The 18455-nt window shown below is 35.5% G+C and overlaps 1 protein-coding gene across 4 annotated transcripts in view; it reads right to left on the bottom strand.

The window, feature by feature from the left end:
- The window catches only part of LOC149559441 (AP-1 complex subunit gamma-2-like), a 110852-nt gene that overhangs the window by 54078 nt on the left and 38319 nt on the right, over window positions 1-18455 (bottom strand). For all 4 annotated transcript variants that reach the window (XR_016365154.1, XR_016365153.1, XM_089833340.1 and 1 more), the window contains one exon: window positions 12150-12240. Coding sequence is in view for 2 of the 4 variants with exons in the window: in XM_089833340.1 (XP_089689466.1) it covers window positions 12150-12240 (91 nt within the window). In the remaining 2 variants the exon portion in view is untranslated. The remainder of the gene's footprint in view (window positions 1-12149; window positions 12241-18455) is intronic.

Below are 18455 nucleotides of genomic sequence, written 5' to 3'. Positions count from 1 at the left end.
GTTATTCTAATCATGTGCAAAATTGTTTATTTCAACATTTTGAAGTTATAGTTTGGAATATAGAAAAAAAATTTAAATTGGCAAAGTTGTTATTATACTGATTCACCCCCCCTCTCAGTATAATTGTGTATTCTTCACTTATGGGCAATATGCATTGTATCATCAATCCTATCATTACTATGCTTTGATTTGCTGATAAAAAATCAGCTTGTTTGCAGGATGGCTATGATGGCATGGACTTAATGGTATAGAAGGTAAAACTGGCAATACAAACACATGAAAATGACCCTATAGAATGTGAAACCTTATGCAATAAGGGGGAAACAATTATTCATCATCGTTGGGAAAAGATGACCACCCCATTGCACGTCCTATCTCTGAGATACTATAGCGCTGTAGTTACTATCGTGTAAGATAGAGTAGCACCATATGCAGATGAAGAAGTTGCTAATGGGTGAAAGAAAACTTCTGAAAAACTCTTCCGAGATGAAGAGGTGCACAAAAAATATAGGACAGAATTTGGCTAATTTGCATCAAGAATAAAACATAGTCCAATTGCAATAATGGACCAAAACAACATGGAAGTTATCAGATGGCGATACCTCTATTGTCAACCATTTAAGTATCTACAACCTCTTGCAATCAAGGTCCTCTCACAAGTTTCCTTTTACCACTTGTATTCTACAATTTAGTACTTGACATTCTTTAATTTGCTTTGCATTTTTATTTATATTTCTGTGAACACTGTCCAAGTTGCAAGTTCTTCTGCTGTTGAACGGAATTGGAGCACATACTCCTTTATCGGCCATGTGAAACATAACCATTGGGCTCAAAATAAGCGGAAGAGTTGGTTTACATTCATACGAAATTGCATATTTTGTCACGTAAGGAGGAACAATACAAGGATGGGGCAGGAAAGCTTTGGGATGCAACACCTAAGTGTGCCAACTTGGATTCAACCGTTGAGGATCTTACCAAACTTGCTACAAATTAAGAAGACGATGATTACATCCCAATGCATGGTGCATCTAGTACAAGTGGAACCTCTTTGGGTTCAAATGATCTTGAACTTGCAGCAGTTGGAGATGACCAAGATTTTTGAGAATCCTTGATTCTAATTAGTGAATCTTGATTTATGAACATTGAATCATTTACTACATTTTGATTTTATAAGAGCAATGATTTTCTGATTTGTAATGGAATCGTGAACATAGACGTACATGATATGGCATATTTGAATATTTGTGAATTATCAATTGGCATTCAATATTTATCTTGATCAATGATTAAGTATCATACTATCAAATCATTCAATTTTGTATGTTTCTTGCATTCTTTGTATATGTGTGTGTGTGCACCAAAATGCATCCAACACCCCGCCCCCCCCACAAACAAAACAAAAAATCAAATATCCATGCATCCGATTCTTAAGCCCGTATTTGCATCTGCATCCACACCCGAATCAGCAACTTAGAAAAAATCCGTTAAAAATACAAGATTCAAATGCCAAAACAAAATGGTTGACCATAACAAAAAGAACAAATTTAGATCAATGACATCTCCAACATTTTTACAAGGAAATTTCTAAAACTTGGATTCAACTACCAAAAACCATCTTTGTATTCATACCCACATGAACATCTTCTAGTGATTATATATGATTGTAATATAGCCATACCCTAGAACATTTATTCTTGCACTAAATTTTTTAAAAGCAACCCAACCCCTAAGCCCGAAGCCATATCTCATGTCTCTAGATGACTATGATGCTAACCACAGTCGAAAAACATGTCTATTAGTTAATTTAGAGTACGTATTATTGGTTTCCTTTATATAAAGGTCAAACTTAGAGTTCAATAGATATCAAAGACCTAAAATAAAGTTAAATATATATCAAGTTCAAGTTTCAGTGTAAACAAAAATTACCTATGATCCACCAAATTTCAGGGATTGGGAAGGCAAGGGACGAGCAAATGGAGGAATGAGGGGACAAATTTCTAGGTTGTTGAGAAAAAGGGCCTCAAATTGGGGAAGGCAAAGGGGTGTATATAAATATGGTACATAAAATGTTGGTTATCAAAAGCATGAACATTGAATAGTAAGAATTTTAGTGGGGTAGTTGTCCCTAGTAATATTAGTCTAGAGGTGATTTTCAAGTCTCCAAGTCTTAGAGATGAGTTTGAGAAACTTTGGCTCGCTAGGTAGTCCAATCAGTTAGGGATATGAATGAGAGTTGGGACAAGCTAGTCAAGATGTGGAGTTAAGAGTCAATAGATTTGTGATGAAACGAAGTAGAAACCTTGTTACAATATCAAATTTCAATTGAAAAGTCAAGAAATGTTGTGGAAGATTGCATTGATGGAGGCATGTTAATTATTAGGCATCATTGTTGCTTTAATTGAAAATAATCATCACTTGTATATGTCTACTTATTTGTTCACAAAGGTCATAATGGGATAAACTTGAAACACTTCATGTGTTGTTTATAAGTGCAAGATAATCTTCTGCAAAGAACAAGTTTTACTGTATAATAATCAAATGCACATATAATATGTTGGTAGTACAAGTCATTATATACTTGATTCTATTTACAGAAGCAATTCCAACAAGTTCCCTTTGAAAGGATCCAACTACATAAAGGACTTCAATCCCTTCAAGAAGCTCAAGATTCAAGTTTGCAAGTACAATCAAGTCCGAATCCTGGCAATGAGAAAATTTCCAAGAATGAACACGAAGAAAATTTGAGAGGATGAAGCAATTTGGGAATATGTCATCACCATTGAAGGGTTAACAATGTTGAGTTTCATGAGATATTTTTAATCACCAAAGAATTGATCAAGTCAATGAGATGAGAACTGATGTGACAACCAGTCTTGCTCACAAACCCTAAGCTTTAGAGGGTCTTCTTAGGTCTCCCATCTAATCAAATAGGGCTTCTTTCACACCCTGTGCCTTTGAGGATTCTATCAAAGAGATCCCAACTCTTCAACTAGTGCACATAAATAGGTTAGTACAAGTTTACTCATAACTTCCACAAACACACAAACAACCCCAATGCTGATTCAATCTCCCACATGATGAAATGAATACCTAGGCATGCCTTAGGTCATTCACCAACATACCAAACCTAAAACAAGTACAAAACCCTATTTGAGTTGCAATCCACAGGTCAATTTGTACTCAGATGCTTGGAAAAAGGCTACAAGAACTAGCCCTCCAAATGCACTAAACCTGAGATATTTTGAAAATTCCTTTAACAAGGACCAAAACAAATCACCTTTCTGGATACCCTTTTCAGATTTCTTAAAGATTTTGGAATTCTTAAGCCCCCAACTTGTACGTACAGCACAAGCACATTTTAGGTTTAAATTGAGGGTTTCAAGGGTTTTGGTGTTGTTTGGGTTAAAAGCCATTTAAAACTCCTTATCAAGACTTCTCCTTCGGATTGGAGATAGTTTGAACCTTCCACATACTCACCATCTGCCTGGATTGATGTCTTTGTACTCTCAATCCACTCCAAATACTCTTTTTCCAAACTGTGATCTCTAACGAAACATGGTTAGCTTGTCTAGGGCATCACACTAACTATGCTTGTTGAACTTTCCATAGGCTCTCCTTCTCTTTATATAATGTACATGGAGTCTAGTTCCAAATCCCAAGAGGCCGTACCATGCATATGGTGGGAGATGGCCCTAGCACTCCATTTTTCACACACAGCCTTGTTCAGACCAGCAAACTGGTGAACCCCAAAACAATTTACTTAGGCATACAAAACACTATGAAACAACAAACAAACTACCTACAGAATCTGGAAACAATGTCCACTACCACTTCCAACACCAAAACTATTACATCTAATCTGTATTGGGCATAGAACACACAACACCAGAAAACTGTTGTATTAAAATGCTGCACACAGTCCGTACACTATCAGTTTCACTTTTTCCAACCCTTGGAACAAGTTGGATTTGGTCTTAAATAGACTTGGTATGTACGGTTCGAACTGAGGTGGTTGAAGAACTCCCACAAAGAAGTTGCTCCTTTTTGCAAAAAGTTGCAAAAGTAGTCAATGACAACTTTGCAAGAAATGAGCAATTTTTTGCAATTTTCTAAAGAAGTCACCATATCTTTTTACACAGCATTTGCCTTACCTAACTTTTCCTATATTTTCATCCTGCAGTTCATTATGACCATTATACATTTATTAAAAATAAAAAGCTGCTGCTAATATAGTTATGGAACTTGCAGATTTTATGACATACATATCCTTTAATGGTCAGCTTGACAAACAAAAATTCCATGAGAACATGCCAATTCTCTAAACTCTGTAAAGGAGAGTACATAATATGAGTAAAGATAAAGACTTTCCTTTTTCCGATGCAGCTTGGCCACCATGTGTTCATTCTGGAATTGTAACAATTTTAAAAGACCATATTGTTGTTGATCAAAAGCATCTGACCTTGAACTGGAGATGTCTATGACTGAGATTTTCGAAGAGGATTGGTTGATTGGTATAATGGAATTACCAAAGGAAATTATTAAATTAATAAACTATCCATCTATATTAAACTAGCCATTGCTTCAGCACTATACAGAGCTGCCTGATATCAAACATACCATGAGGAGTTTCTGAACCATTATCCAAGATGCAAAAAGAATGTTTTCAGAATAGAGGACTATATTCAGATAGATACATATTAGCAGTGAGAAATAAATGAGATATAGAAGGATTATGTAATTACAGAAATCTGGTACTTGAAGGACTTGCTAAGTATACACCGTGGAGATGCCTAACAATACAATATGTACAGCAACACGCAAACATGTGTCAAGGCAATCAAAATGAATCCCAACGAAACATAATGGTGATATCTTAATACAATAGTCTTGTGAGAGTAAAATAGCTGGAAGCATAGACAAGTATAAACTGGAAGGCTTGTATGCTGATGGCATGACACGGCAGAAAAAGACATCTCAGGCACCATAGCAGGATGTATATGCACAGTGTATCCAACTAGCAAAGAGTGGCCAGATAATTTCTAAGACAACCAATGACGTCAAGCAACATTCAAGATGGAAGTATACAGTATTGTCTTCACATATATACGTAAATTGAATGAAGATAAATATCAAGGAATGATGCCGTCATGAATATAAAGCAATCAGTCTTTGAGAAAGCAGCAATTCATGTGGTCAATACTCGCATTAGAAAAAGGGAATTCTCGTGGTCTTTCTTCAAGCAAAACCAGATGTACACCTTCAATCAGAGTAACAAACATCGTTTGCTTGCACCCGTCAATAGCAGTCCATCATTAAACAATGCCCATATGTATTGGATTGATTGAAAGATCACCATAATGTTCAGATTAAAGACCAAATGCAATACAGGAGAGGGCTCCACTATAATTATCAAAGACATTGCTATTGTGTGCATCCGTGGTTCCAAGGGATTTGTATGTTGGTCCAAAACATATTCAATATGAAAAGATATCAAACACCGAGTTATGAAATGTTTGGTCAAATATAATTTGCTAAGGTCAGTATAGATAATTAAGAGCCCCTGCGATTAGGTGAAGAGGTGTGATTAAGTGTTTCTAAATAATATGACTTTTTCACTTTGAAAAGAGACGTCTCCATATTATAATATAAATAGGGAGAAGCAACAACAAGAGATATTTGAAAAAGAACCAAGTCCAAAGAGAGTATTTTATATTATTTGTCTGGAAGGATAAGGAGCTTAAAACGACTTTGTAATATAAATTCATATATTTTATTTTAATAATAATAAAAAGGTCCGTTTATTTTTAAATGGCATGGAGATTTAAATAGCAGATGATTTGTCCTTTGTAATTATTTTTTGAATTTTGTGTACAATTTAAATATTAGATAAGTAGACATGGTCATTTAGCATCTTAAACTCTATCATCATAGATATTGTGAAATATCAAATTGTTTCCGTATGTGTGTCCAGTTTGTCTCCCTACCAAAGGAATTGAAGTTCAATCTGGACTAATTTTAGATTGCATATACATTTGATCTGTCACATCTTGATTATTTAATTGTTGGTAGTATAAGTGCGTAGAACTGGAACATTATAAAGTTATACGTGACAATCTTCACTAAAGTTGACTCTATTGCCCGAATGAACGGAGGCACTAGTCTTTTTATTACTAAGTCAGAAAATCTATATCGTCCTACAAGCATCAAATCCATTATTGACAAACATTATACAAAACATCCAACCATTTTAAACACTCAGCAATCAATTTCATTTTGATCGAGTTCAAAGACCTTGCCACCTGGAGAACTCCAACACTTAAATTTGCTTTAGAAAAGCTTTGACCCAAGTGATCAGGTTTGAGGAGAAGGTCTACCCGCCTAGGTGTAGCGGAGTCTAAAGTGTGGAATCCTATCAGAGAAGTGGCACGCTCTTGGATTTCCAATCTACGGTTTTGGGAACCAACAGGACCATCAAGATGCCCATTATGTCAGCAAAATGAGGAAAATGTCAATCACCTACTCTAGTAATGTAATTTTGCACATAAATGTTGGAAACAATTAAACAAAACATTAGATCGGCAATCAGCCCGTGCTAAAAATTTCATCAATCATCTTAAGTCCTAGCCTAATCTAAAATATATTGATACTAATGGATTATTATGGGTCAAATCCCTGTCAATTGTAGCTTGTGAAATCTAGAAGGAAAGAAACAGAAGGGCTTTCAAGATAAAAAGATGAATGTGGAAAATATATTATCCAAAATAGAAGGAAACACAACTGAAGTAGCTAACAATAGAATCGTAAACATTCATCACTTCGAAGGTTCCTTTAGCAAATGGGATGAAGAAATCAAAAAAGAAAATCCCTAACTTGATAGTCCCTAATTGCTATGGTAAAGGAGGTTATTAAAATAATGTTATATTATTTATTTAATGCTCAATAATGAACTTTACTGTGATTATAGGAGATAAGATCGTCTCTAATCTTATTTGTAGTTTCTTTTTACAAACTTGTTGCTTATTTCATAAATACTGTAAACTAATTTATTGAGCCTCTTTGCTCATTGTTAATACATAAAATAATTTACCAATTACTTGCATAATATGGTATCAGAGCCATAGTGCTTATTCGAAAACAAAGTTCAAACAAAATTTGCATTGAATTTTTTTAAATGATTTTTTGATAAAAATATTAATTTTTGAAATTGGCTTGTGAAGGGTTTTGTGTTTGCAGGAAAAATCGTCTAAAGTATTGTTTGTTTTTCTTCAAAACCGACTAGGTTTTTCTATCTTTTGGTATCAGGTGTGGATATTTTGAGGGCAAATTTTGGCACAATTTCACCTTTTTTGACATCGTTCTTTAGTCTCTGGTCATGATTTTCAATAGTGATTTCCAGTGTCTCTCAACCAAATATGTTTGGATGCCTACGCTAGTTGGTCACACAACTTTGCAAAACCGTGGCCCTTTTCCTACAACCATTGGTCTTTTCCTTAGCCAATTTTTTGGGCAGTTTTCCTGCAAATCACAACTATTTTTTGGATGCGTTTCAACCTAGATTTTTCTACATATTCACGAGGGTTTTTTAAACCCTTTGTCACTGATTTACAAGAGTATTCGTTCTATTCGACCATTTTTTCTAGATTAAATGTCATTTTTGCTTTCATTTCCAATTGGCTAGGAATCTGTTCGCACATCTCAGGCGTTTTACCGAATGTGAAATTTGATTACAAATTCTAGGTGGGTTTTTTGAGATCTCAACTAGGTTGGTCTCGGATTTTCTTGGGTACCTCAACTTTCGTGCCTCGATTACCATGTCGACGAATTTTCATTTTGATTTTAGATTCTTTTGGATTTTTTGGGATTTCTTCTAGGTCTTCGGCAGATTTTTCGAGTCTTCACAATTTTTGTCTCAAAGTTTGTGCCTTGACTTTCGTACATAGAACTTTTATTGAAACATGTACCTGTCTCAATGCATTGAAATTCGAATATAGAATTTTGTGTCTCAAAAAACGTGAGGCAGTCAGTGTATCAATGGCAAAAACTACCACACTTGTAAGCAGTGAGTGATGATCATTTTTTAATATCATTGCCTTGACAAGATCGTATTGGGCACCCTTCAGCGTCCAGCTACAGCAGATCCAGATCAGGCAAAGTTTGATGAGCACAATCGTGAAGGTGTCATGCTCATTAAACTTTTTGTTTCAAATGATTAACTTCCACAGATTTCCTTTGGAAAATCAACTGCTAAGATTTGGGAACATTTCAAAGCCTTGCATAAAACCTCTGATAAAAGTCTTGCATTTTTTTAAAGAATCATCTTTTTTCCATCATGATGGATGAGAGAACACCTATACATGAACATCTAATGAAGATTAAGGGTGTTCGTGATCAATTGGAAGTAACTGGTCGGAAGATGGAGGAAGTAGACATGGTGCTTATTACTTTGAAGAGTCTTTTGAGATCTTATGAACATTTTATTGAAACTCTCAACATTACTTTGACAAATATTATCTAAAGTTTCCAGAGCTTTGTACCAAGCTTCTGGATTAGGACCGTTGGGAACAAAAGTTTGATATTGGTTCTTCTTCATCTTCTACAAAGAAAGCTTTGTATCACACTCTCAGTCTGAAAACAAAGGGAAAAGTCAGCCTTCACAGCAAAAAGGCTTGGGTCAACCTTAGGGCGGTTCTAAAAAAAAAGAACATCCAATGTAACTACTCTCATAAATACGATCACGTGAAGGATTGTTGTCAATGATTGGCTTCTAAGTAATAGAGGTAACTCTAACAAAAAAGCTAGGATAGATCGTAAAAGGAATCCCCCGGATATAGGTTGGTTTAAACTAAACTTTGATGGTGCTTCAAGGGGCAATCCAGGAGTGGCAGAAATAGGTTGCATAATCCATGATCACAATGGCAAAATTATTCTAAGTTATGCTAAATCAATAGGAATCGCCACCAACAGAAGCACTGCTGGATGGTATTGAAAGATGTTTAGAACTAGACATTCAAAACTTAGCAATAGAAGGGGACTCCCGTGTGATCACAAATGCTATCAGAAATGACCAATCTTCTAACCGGATCCTTAACTCTAAAATTGCTCAAATTTGTGACCTAATTAAACATTTCCAAAGATTTAGAGTTACTCATATATAGCATCAAGGCAATCTACTAGCAAATGCTTTAGCAAATCATGGAACAAAAGGGGAATCAATCTTAGATTTTACATAAGTCATTTCATTTTGTTTTATTTTATAGAAACTTTACATCCCGATCCTAAGCAGTTTTTTTTATATTATGATTACCATTCAGATTTTTCTGTTTAGAAGGGGCTTTCTATAGAGGCAGAGATAGTTATTAATGGGTTTCTTGCAGCTTCTATATCGATATTCTCTCTTATTGTATTCAGGATTTTGGATCTAGTCATGGGTCTCTCTTTAGTTTCTTAGCAGTTACCATAGGCTCTGGATTTTAAAGATACTCTCAAGCTTTATTATTCCTGTTGGGTGGCAAAAATCTATTATTTTGCTCTTCATGTTTTATCAGGGCTATGGGTGACCCATATAAATCTCATTTAAGTGAGATTCTATGCATTATGCCAATTTGTTTTCTAATGGATTACTAATATCCTGCAGTATAGAGAATTTATCTGATTTTGTATGTCGGTCTTCTACTGTTGATATAGTTTTAACACATAAAAACAGAGATATTTCCAGAATGGGAATGGCTTTATGTTTCCGTTTGTTTTCACATATACAATAGGTCGATGATTTTTGGTTATGCTTAACTATTTGGTTAATGGGGTGGGGCAAGGAATTAGTTGTTAAACTTATCTTAATCACATTATTAGGTACTTTAAAATGCTCCTAAGGTTTTGGTGGTGTCCCAAGATTGGTACATCTGGCACTAGATAGGGCTGCAAGAATATTTAGTGAAAGATAACTTGTTTAGTGCTTCCTATGACAATATTATTTCTGGATATATGGCAATGTTCTTCAGTTATGGTTATGGTTGACTTACGTACATGTTATTCAGAGGCTTCCTGTCTAAGTTTTATGATATTTTAGTAGAAGATGTATTCTGGTCCTTTTGATAACCTATATAACAGACTAAAAGTCTTGCTATAATGAGAGGCATTGCAAGAACGAGTAAAATGTGCATAAGTTGTTAATTTATTCTTTGCTTATAATTCAAACACTAATGAAGGATCATAGTCAAAGCAATTTGCAGGAATCAGAGAAATTTGGCCTTGGCATGGGCAAAATCTTTAGTAGTTGGACATGAAATTAAATTTTGACAATGTGTCTTAAATGAAGAGGTAACAATACTATAATGTAAAAGAAGGTATGCCTTCCTATGCCCTCTAATTAGTAGAGGCAAATGGACTACCGTATGAAATCAAAATGTGAAAAGAGGGATTGCCTTCCTATCAATTCTCCAAGAAGGAGGCAGTTGTAACATACTAGTAGTCAGGGCAACCACGCCCCAGGCTAGACCAAGGGTTTTCTTCCCCATTCTTTTTCCCCCAGTGCCTGCACTTTGAACGGGGACAAAAATGCAAAAATGTAAAAACATAAATTTTTCAATTAATAAATATAAGGCATATGTTGTTTATTGATCAAAAAACATTCAAGGGTAAATTGGAGCCAAAAATTATAGAAGGAAATGAATTTTTTTTGGCTCATTGTTTTATCCTTCAATTTGGAAGATTTAATTTTTAAGTTGAAATACATTACAAAATTCATGGGACCACTCACCTTTAAATGTTCTTAAAAACTCTCAGCAACCACACCTCTATTTTTAAGGAAGCCCCCCTCCATGGGACCCCAACCTTAGAGGCTCAATCCACTATCAACATTGTTTATCATTCATAGAGATATCGATTGACTGAACAATGTAAGTCCTTTTGTGATGACCATCATATCACATCACTAAAACTGAGTAAAATCTACAACGAAGGGGAACCTTTAGGTTGTCTCATTTGATCACACAATCCACGTACATTGTTTAGAATAAGAGCATCCTTGTTCAAGAGAGTCAGAAATTTGGTATTTCATTTTGGAATATTAAGTCTTCAGTTCTGTATGTCATAGTGGAACAAAATTCACAACAACGAGACAATACTTACTTCTGCAAAATGGAAATTAACCCTAATAAAATGAAACATAAAATTAAACAAAACAAAACCCCAGTAAGTTTTTTTTCAAATAGCTAACAAATAAAATAAAAAAACAAAACATATCAAAAACCCTAGCAGCAGTGTTAAAATACATGACTTTGAAATGCTGCTATAAAAAAGAGCCAAATAAGAGTTGATATGAGTCAATTTATTGTTCCCAAACACCTGCAAACTCATTTACTACTGCTCCAAACCACTGCTTAAAAAAAGAGTCAAAAAAGAATTTAAAAATGACAATGGTTTTAAGCAGAAAGCACTTATTGAACTGCAGGCAAAAAGTTTAATCACGTGTGTTATTTCTGAATTTTTCATGACTTATGAATGAGATGCCAATGACTTTTAAGGGAAAAACTTATAGACAAGTAATTAGGTGAATATCCGTGAGTTTCATGATTTCTTCAGCTATGGTGCTATCTACTTCAAACATCGAAAAAAATGATAAAATGCCAGTAGGAAAAGACAAGAAGCAAACTGTCAACGGGATCGTGCTTAAACAGCAAGGTCATAAGGCTCTCATGTTGGAGATCCATGGTCAAATCCCCCAAAGTGACGTCTATGTGGCTTCTATGTCGACTTGTGTTAATTAAGTGGCCTATGTGGCTTCTAAGTTGAATACATTGAATGGGGAGTTGGTCATACCAGAAGCAAACCATTTTCCTTATTATCTACCCTGCTCAATAACAGGGCACACATGCAACGAATTATGATTCTTGAAGTGTACAATCATTCAGACCCCTTAAAAGAAGATTACTTTGGAAGGTAAGGAAAACAAGCTGGCTTCCTCAAGGTATTGAATGAAATCATATCCTCCTTGGTATATATCATGCTAGTCATAAATACAATAGTCTTATTTTGTGTACATTCAAAATAAGATAAGAAAAAGAATTGGTTAAATAAGTACAATAAACTTCATTCGCAGAAGTTGTAAATAAAATAAGAAAAAGCATTGGCTAAAAGTTATATCCAATCACCTTAACACATTCTAGGATGGTAGCTCGATGCCTTTGTACTGCTTGAAAATCCACAGCGACTGCCTTCATAAGCATATTAAGGGCAACATATCTGGATGTAAATGAAAAAATCCATGTCAAACCGTTAATTGCTATTGATTATCAGGAATCAACAGAGATTGTAGCATGTTTCTGCCCATTGCCATCCAGACAGAAGTTACTAAAAAGATGAATCAATAAATTACTCATATTTTCAGAACTTCATATGCAGGATGAATAAATAGCAAAATCAAAATCTCATACTACTCAAGATTTTATACAAAATCCGGTTATCAAGTGGATAAGCTACCTAATCATTTGAAAAATATATATACTAAACAAAAAATTCATATTTCTAAATAACATAGAGCATATCCAAAGAATGTCTAAGCTGCAACTATCATAAGTTATGAACATTAAATCCAAATTCCATCTTCCTCAGTTATAAAGTAAACTGTAAATAGATAACCAATAGAATATTCAAAATATTCAACAAATGTTAGAAACCTTAAGCCAAATTAAGAATAAAAGAATGAGTAATAAGTTATAACCAAAATCACTACTCTAAGATTATCCTCAGGATATTTTTGGTAACTTCCAAAAGTCAAAACGTTTTTAGCTTAATAAAGAATACTAAATTAACCACTTCCAACAGCTTCTACAGCCTCTTAAGAAACATCGTTGCCTTAAAAATGTATCTTATAATAGTTGACCATTGATGTAAATCTCTTTTTACACACTATGCAAAAAAATATGTGTAGCTGATAACAAGTGATATGTCCACAATAAAGTAGATTCTCCTTCTGAAAATGGACTGTTATTCTGAGTTTACTGAACACTCTTTACCCATAGGGTATTGGATATTTACACGCTATCATGCCCAGGGAGGAAATGAGTGCCTATTCTTACAATCATTAAGAATAAAACTGGTGGAATCATTTACTAATAATGATACAATAATTTTTTAAGCCCTAAAAACATTTCTAAATCATAACTCACTATTCACTTTTTGTGAATGGGAATGTAACTAAGACTTCTTCAACAATGTCTAAATAGATAGAAAAATATCCTGGAAACTATATTCTTGAGATAAGATATTCTAGTGGATGTCGAGAGGAAATGAGCATCGGAGGAATACGAAGTAATGTCCTGGGTCCTAAACATTTAATCATAGTAATAACCTAACAAATTAATTTTATTTTTCTATATGATTATAAAATGGTTTGTTTTTCTATCTAGATTATTAGGATACATGTGTACCTAATATGGAATTCTGAGGTCAAAGGTGGTTGCAAATCATTAGCGAACTCAATTGTATATATGACTTGGTTAAAATTTGCTAGGCAGGATACATAGAGTTGTATAGAGCTGCTACATTGATTGCAGCATTCACGTTTTAATGAGCACATTATTTACACTGCCAGGTTCTTGATTGGAAAGCAATCTTTTGCAGTTTTGACTTTTGGATGATATTTGTCAAAGAACATGAGAATCCAAGCCATCCAATCAAGAGCATCCAAGAAGAATCGAGATGCCAATAATGATTCACACCATAGTTTGATTCAACTATGGGCAGACCCATTAGAAAAACATAAACCAAACACGCAGAGAATGGCCACATCAAGAAGCAAAAAAATGAACAAGGAGTGTGAAGGTATAGGAACCAAATTGGAAAACAAGAAAAAACAGATAAATATTTTGAATGCTGACAACGTTGACTGGTTGAAAGTGTTTCCACCCTCAGCATTTGATCTTTTCAAATTGCAATGCTCCTTTTCCTTGCTTCCTTAATTTACCCCGCATCTGTTTCACTTAATCAGTTTGACATTTTATCTGTTGTTTGCACCATTGATGGAAAATTTGAGGACACTTGCACTGAATAACAAAGAATCCCAAGTCAGCAAAGAAAACAAGAAACTAGCCCGAGGCCATTTTCTTTCACCTCCTTCATCAAAAATCAATAGTTCCCCCAAGTTTGTGAGCCCGTGGATAATGAAACCAGCATTGATTCCAGGCTGCTGATTGTTGCATGATTTCAGATTATATCATGAAATCTCTGCCCAGGAACAAAATCCTTAAACCTATTTATGACCATGTACTCTGCGAACACATCACATACACTATTAAATTTGTCTTAATGATTGTAGCTTCGATCGGATGATTCCAATCGATGAAATAAAATGTTTGAATGGCCTATCGGCCTTAAACATTTGATATTTACCCTTCACTATTATTACCATGGAGCATTAGTATTATATATTATCATTGTGTGTGTACATATATACATATATATGTATATATGTATGTATAAACTAGCGCTTGCACCAGATGAGGTACAATGGGTTAGCCGATAGTGATATATTGTAAAAAATTGTGATAAAAACTTGTAGTTTGCAACTTTACAGTATAAGTAGTACGTTGTAACAATGTTAGTTGAAAGGATGTCCAGTATTATGCAGCATAGTACATTATATCAAGAAAAATATTGTCCAAGGACTAGCCAGAGTGGAAAGGTAGCTAATTCAAAATTAATAGTAATCTAGAAATCTCCAAATTGTATATGCTCCTTCAATTTCTAAAGAGGGTACTGAACAAATAGTTGTATAGAATTCTTAAGCATTAACAATAGTCTTAGCTATATTTAAATTAGTAAATATCAAATAATCAATTAACAATAGTACATGACATCATGGTGATCTCTATGGAGAAGTAATCATAGCTCAGGAAATGATTCACTCCGTTAGGCTAAAAAAGTTGGGTAAAATGATGGTGAAACTTGATATTAAGATAGCTTATGATGAAGTTGATAGGGATTTTTTGCTGAAGGTTTTGGAAAAATTTGGTTTCGAAACCTAGATAGATTAAATGGGTGAATAGTTGCATCTCTTTTACATGCTTTTCAGTGTTAGTCAATGGAAGTCCTCAAGGTTTTTTTGAATTAGGAAAGGGTTTAAGACAAGGGGATCCCCTCTCTCCTTTTCTCTTTATTATTCTTGCAGAGGTGTTGGGAAGACTGATTGCTAGGAAAAGAAGGGATGGGCGACGAAAAGGTGTGAAGGTTGCCGAGGGGGTTGAGGTTGTTTCTCATTTACAATTTGTAGATGACACCTTTCTGACTAGGGAAGCAAATAGAAAAGGGAGGCTAGAGTAATGAAACAAACCCTAGATTTATATGGCAAAGCATCAGGGCAAGTTTTCTTCTTCAACACCCCTCTCAGTAAACAAAGAGTTATATGTAAGATTTTAAATATTAAACATAGTGCTTTGCCAAGTCGTTTTCTTGGGATCCCATTGTTTCAAGGGAGGAACAAGTCTCAATTTTGGAAAGGTCTGGTGGAGAAATGTGTGAAAAAGATGGAAGAGTGGAAAGGAAGATGGTTAACATTAGCAGGACGAATTTTGATATTAAGATTTGTTGTGTCTACAATCCCTATTTTTTCGATGATGTGTTTGAATATCCCAAAGAAGGTTGTTAAAGTTATTGAGCAGCAAATGTGAAATTTTTTTGGAATGGGCCGGAGGAAAATGATAAGATTCCTTTGCTTAGTTGGGATAAAATTTGTCAACCTAAAAAGTTTGGGGGTGCTAGGTTGCGGGACTGGAATCTCATGAATCTTGCTTTGGGTGCAAAATTAGTTTGGCAAATCTATTGGAATCCAAAGCAATTATTGATAAAGATTTTAAGGGCTAAATATTTGGACTCAAATGATGAGGAAAGGATCCTTACAATTCAAAATCCAATAAATGGGTTGGCTATTTGGTATTTTATTGTCTCCTATAGGAATGTAATTTTTGATCATGTGTCTTGGAGGATTGGTGATGGAAGGAAAACAAACTTTTGGGATGATTCATGGAATGGTTATAGGGCACTAAATGAGGAATGTCAGGATTTTGAGTAGAAGAGGTTTTTGTGTGAGAAATGGGGAAAGAAGGTTAGAAGTTATATGCAGGAATAACAAGGTCCCCCTGGGGAAGGAATGGAAATGGAAGGGCTAGAGGGTGGAGGAACTAACTAATCAGCAGCAAGCTTCTTTGAAGACTTTATTTTCTTCAAGGAAGGTGTGTTTAATTGAGGAAGAGGATAAAGTGAGATGGTGTGCTTCTACTTCAAGAGAGTACTTGGTAAAGTTGTGTTATGATTTATTGGCTCAAAGAGTTATGGCTCCATTTGAGGCAGGAGACTTGTGCTAACATAAAGATTGTGTACCAAAGGCTAGGTCCTTTGTGAGGTTGGCAGTACAAGGCCGAATACTAATAGGGGAAAGATGGAAAAGGTTAGGCTTTCATGGACTGTCTATGTGTGTTATGTGTAATGAGGAAGAATTTGTGGATTATTTGTTGCTGAATTCTGAAATGGCTTCAACCTGCTGGAAAATGGTGCAAAATACGTTGGGATGGCAGGGACCGTGGATGTCCATTGTATTGGATTTCTTTATTTCTTGGCCCCGTTGAGACAAGGTGATATGTTGGCCATTGTATGGATGGTTTGCCCTTCAATTGTAATTTGCGAGATTTGGAAGAAGAGGAATAGGCAAATTTTACAAGAAAAAATTTAAATCTTTGGAAAGGTTAATGTGGCGCATTGATAATGCTATAAAGGAAGTTATGAGTGTTGTGGTCTTCGAGAAGGAGTTAAAGCGGTGTGGTTTTTCGAAAGGTGACAGTGCTATTAAGTGGTTGTGGTCGGGGATTAAGATCAAAAGGCTAGGATGTACGGATAAGGATAAGGCAGAAGCAGGGAGGCGAACCCAATGGCAAGCCCCAAAGGATGGTTGGGTGAAGGAAAATTTTGACAGGCGGCAAAATGGAATCCAGGGTCGTCTAGAGCAAGCTTCATTGTAAGAAATAGGGATGGGGAAACTTTGGCCTTTGGGGGTAATAGATTATTAGAAGGAACTAATAATTGTGTTGAGTTTCAAGCAGCTTTTTGGCAATTCAATGTGCAAAGAAGGTTGGAGGACAAAAGGTGCATCTGGAGGGAGATCTGTTTGTAATGATCGAAGCAATTAGAAGGAATAGGATTTCAGCATGGCATCTTGAAGATTATGTAGTTGTCATTAGAAAGGAATTAGATAGCCTGACTGACTTTAAAGTAAACCATGTTTTTAGGGAAGGAAATGGCGAGCCAAACATGCTATCTAAATGGGCTGCAAACTTTAAAGAGGAAGATGATTGTCAATTTGAATTATGGCAGCGATAATCATTGTTTGGAGCGGCTTTATAATAAAGGCAAATTTTAGCTCGAGTGAAGATTTTTCTCGATTGCGGGGTCGCAAGCTTTTGTAAGGGCAATTTAATGTGTCTTAATTCCTCAGGCGTGCGGATTTGATGGAATGAGGTGGAAACCGATGTTTTATAGAGGAAAGTTTTTCTTGTAAATGCAAGTTTTTGTAAGTAGTAAGCTATGAATATTGTAAAGGAGAGCGAAAGGAAAAGGGTAAGGATGGAGGCTCCCTTCACTTCCAAAAAGAAGAAACAACAAAAAGCCCTATTTGGCACGGTGGAGGATCAACGCCTCAAACTGTTGCTTCTTTGTCCATCGCAAGAAGTGATTAATGCTATTAAGGGAACTTTGGGGGAATTGTTCCAAAATTCCACTCACCATTGGAAGATTAATGTGGATATTGAAGCGATGATAATGGCATGGGGGTTGGAGCTGGATTCAACGGAAGACAAGGTGAAGGGGGTAATGGAATCTATGTTTCCTAAGGATTTGATAGTGGGTGTGAACTCGATTTTGGAATGGGCACGGCCAAGGCATGGTTTTGATTATAGCGAATGTTATGAAATGGAGGCAGAAGGGGAAGAGGTGGGAAACTTTGGTTTCCTTTGGTGGCCTTTGTGTGTGGATAGGGAAGCTTACAAAGAAAAGATAATGGTGGAATGGCAAACGTTGGTTGATGGGATTCAGTCTTTCCAAGAAAGGCAGGGGAGAAGAGTGTGGGGGTTTGTTGTAGTGCATCCTCGTCGTTGTCATCGGTCTACAAGACTTCGTCGGCAAAGAATGATAGTAAGAGTAAATTTTCCCCATTGCAATGTGAGGCCTATGCTAAATTTTTTGTGAATTTTGTCTTATGGTAAGGGTGTCCAAGAAGTTGGCAAACATGAATGTTTTTGGGGTTTTAGGAACATGTTTTGATGATCAAAAAACAGTAATATGGGATGAAGCGAATAGACCGAAGTAGTTGATGGGTAGTTTTTGGCTCAATGGGATGGATGGACTAAGGGTGTGACAGATGAAGAATCCAGAAAACAACCCAGTTGAAGGTGGCTCTTCAGGGGGGAGGA

This window comes from Cupressus sempervirens, chromosome 5, assembly GCF_028749045.1.
Source record: "Cupressus sempervirens isolate cs-2001-9-10 chromosome 5, ASM2874904v1, whole genome shotgun sequence".
Classification (NCBI taxonomy): domain Eukaryota; kingdom Viridiplantae; phylum Streptophyta; class Pinopsida; order Cupressales; family Cupressaceae; genus Cupressus; species Cupressus sempervirens.
Note: the sequence above shows the minus strand (reverse complement) of the source record. Positions and strands in the feature narration are given on the sequence as shown.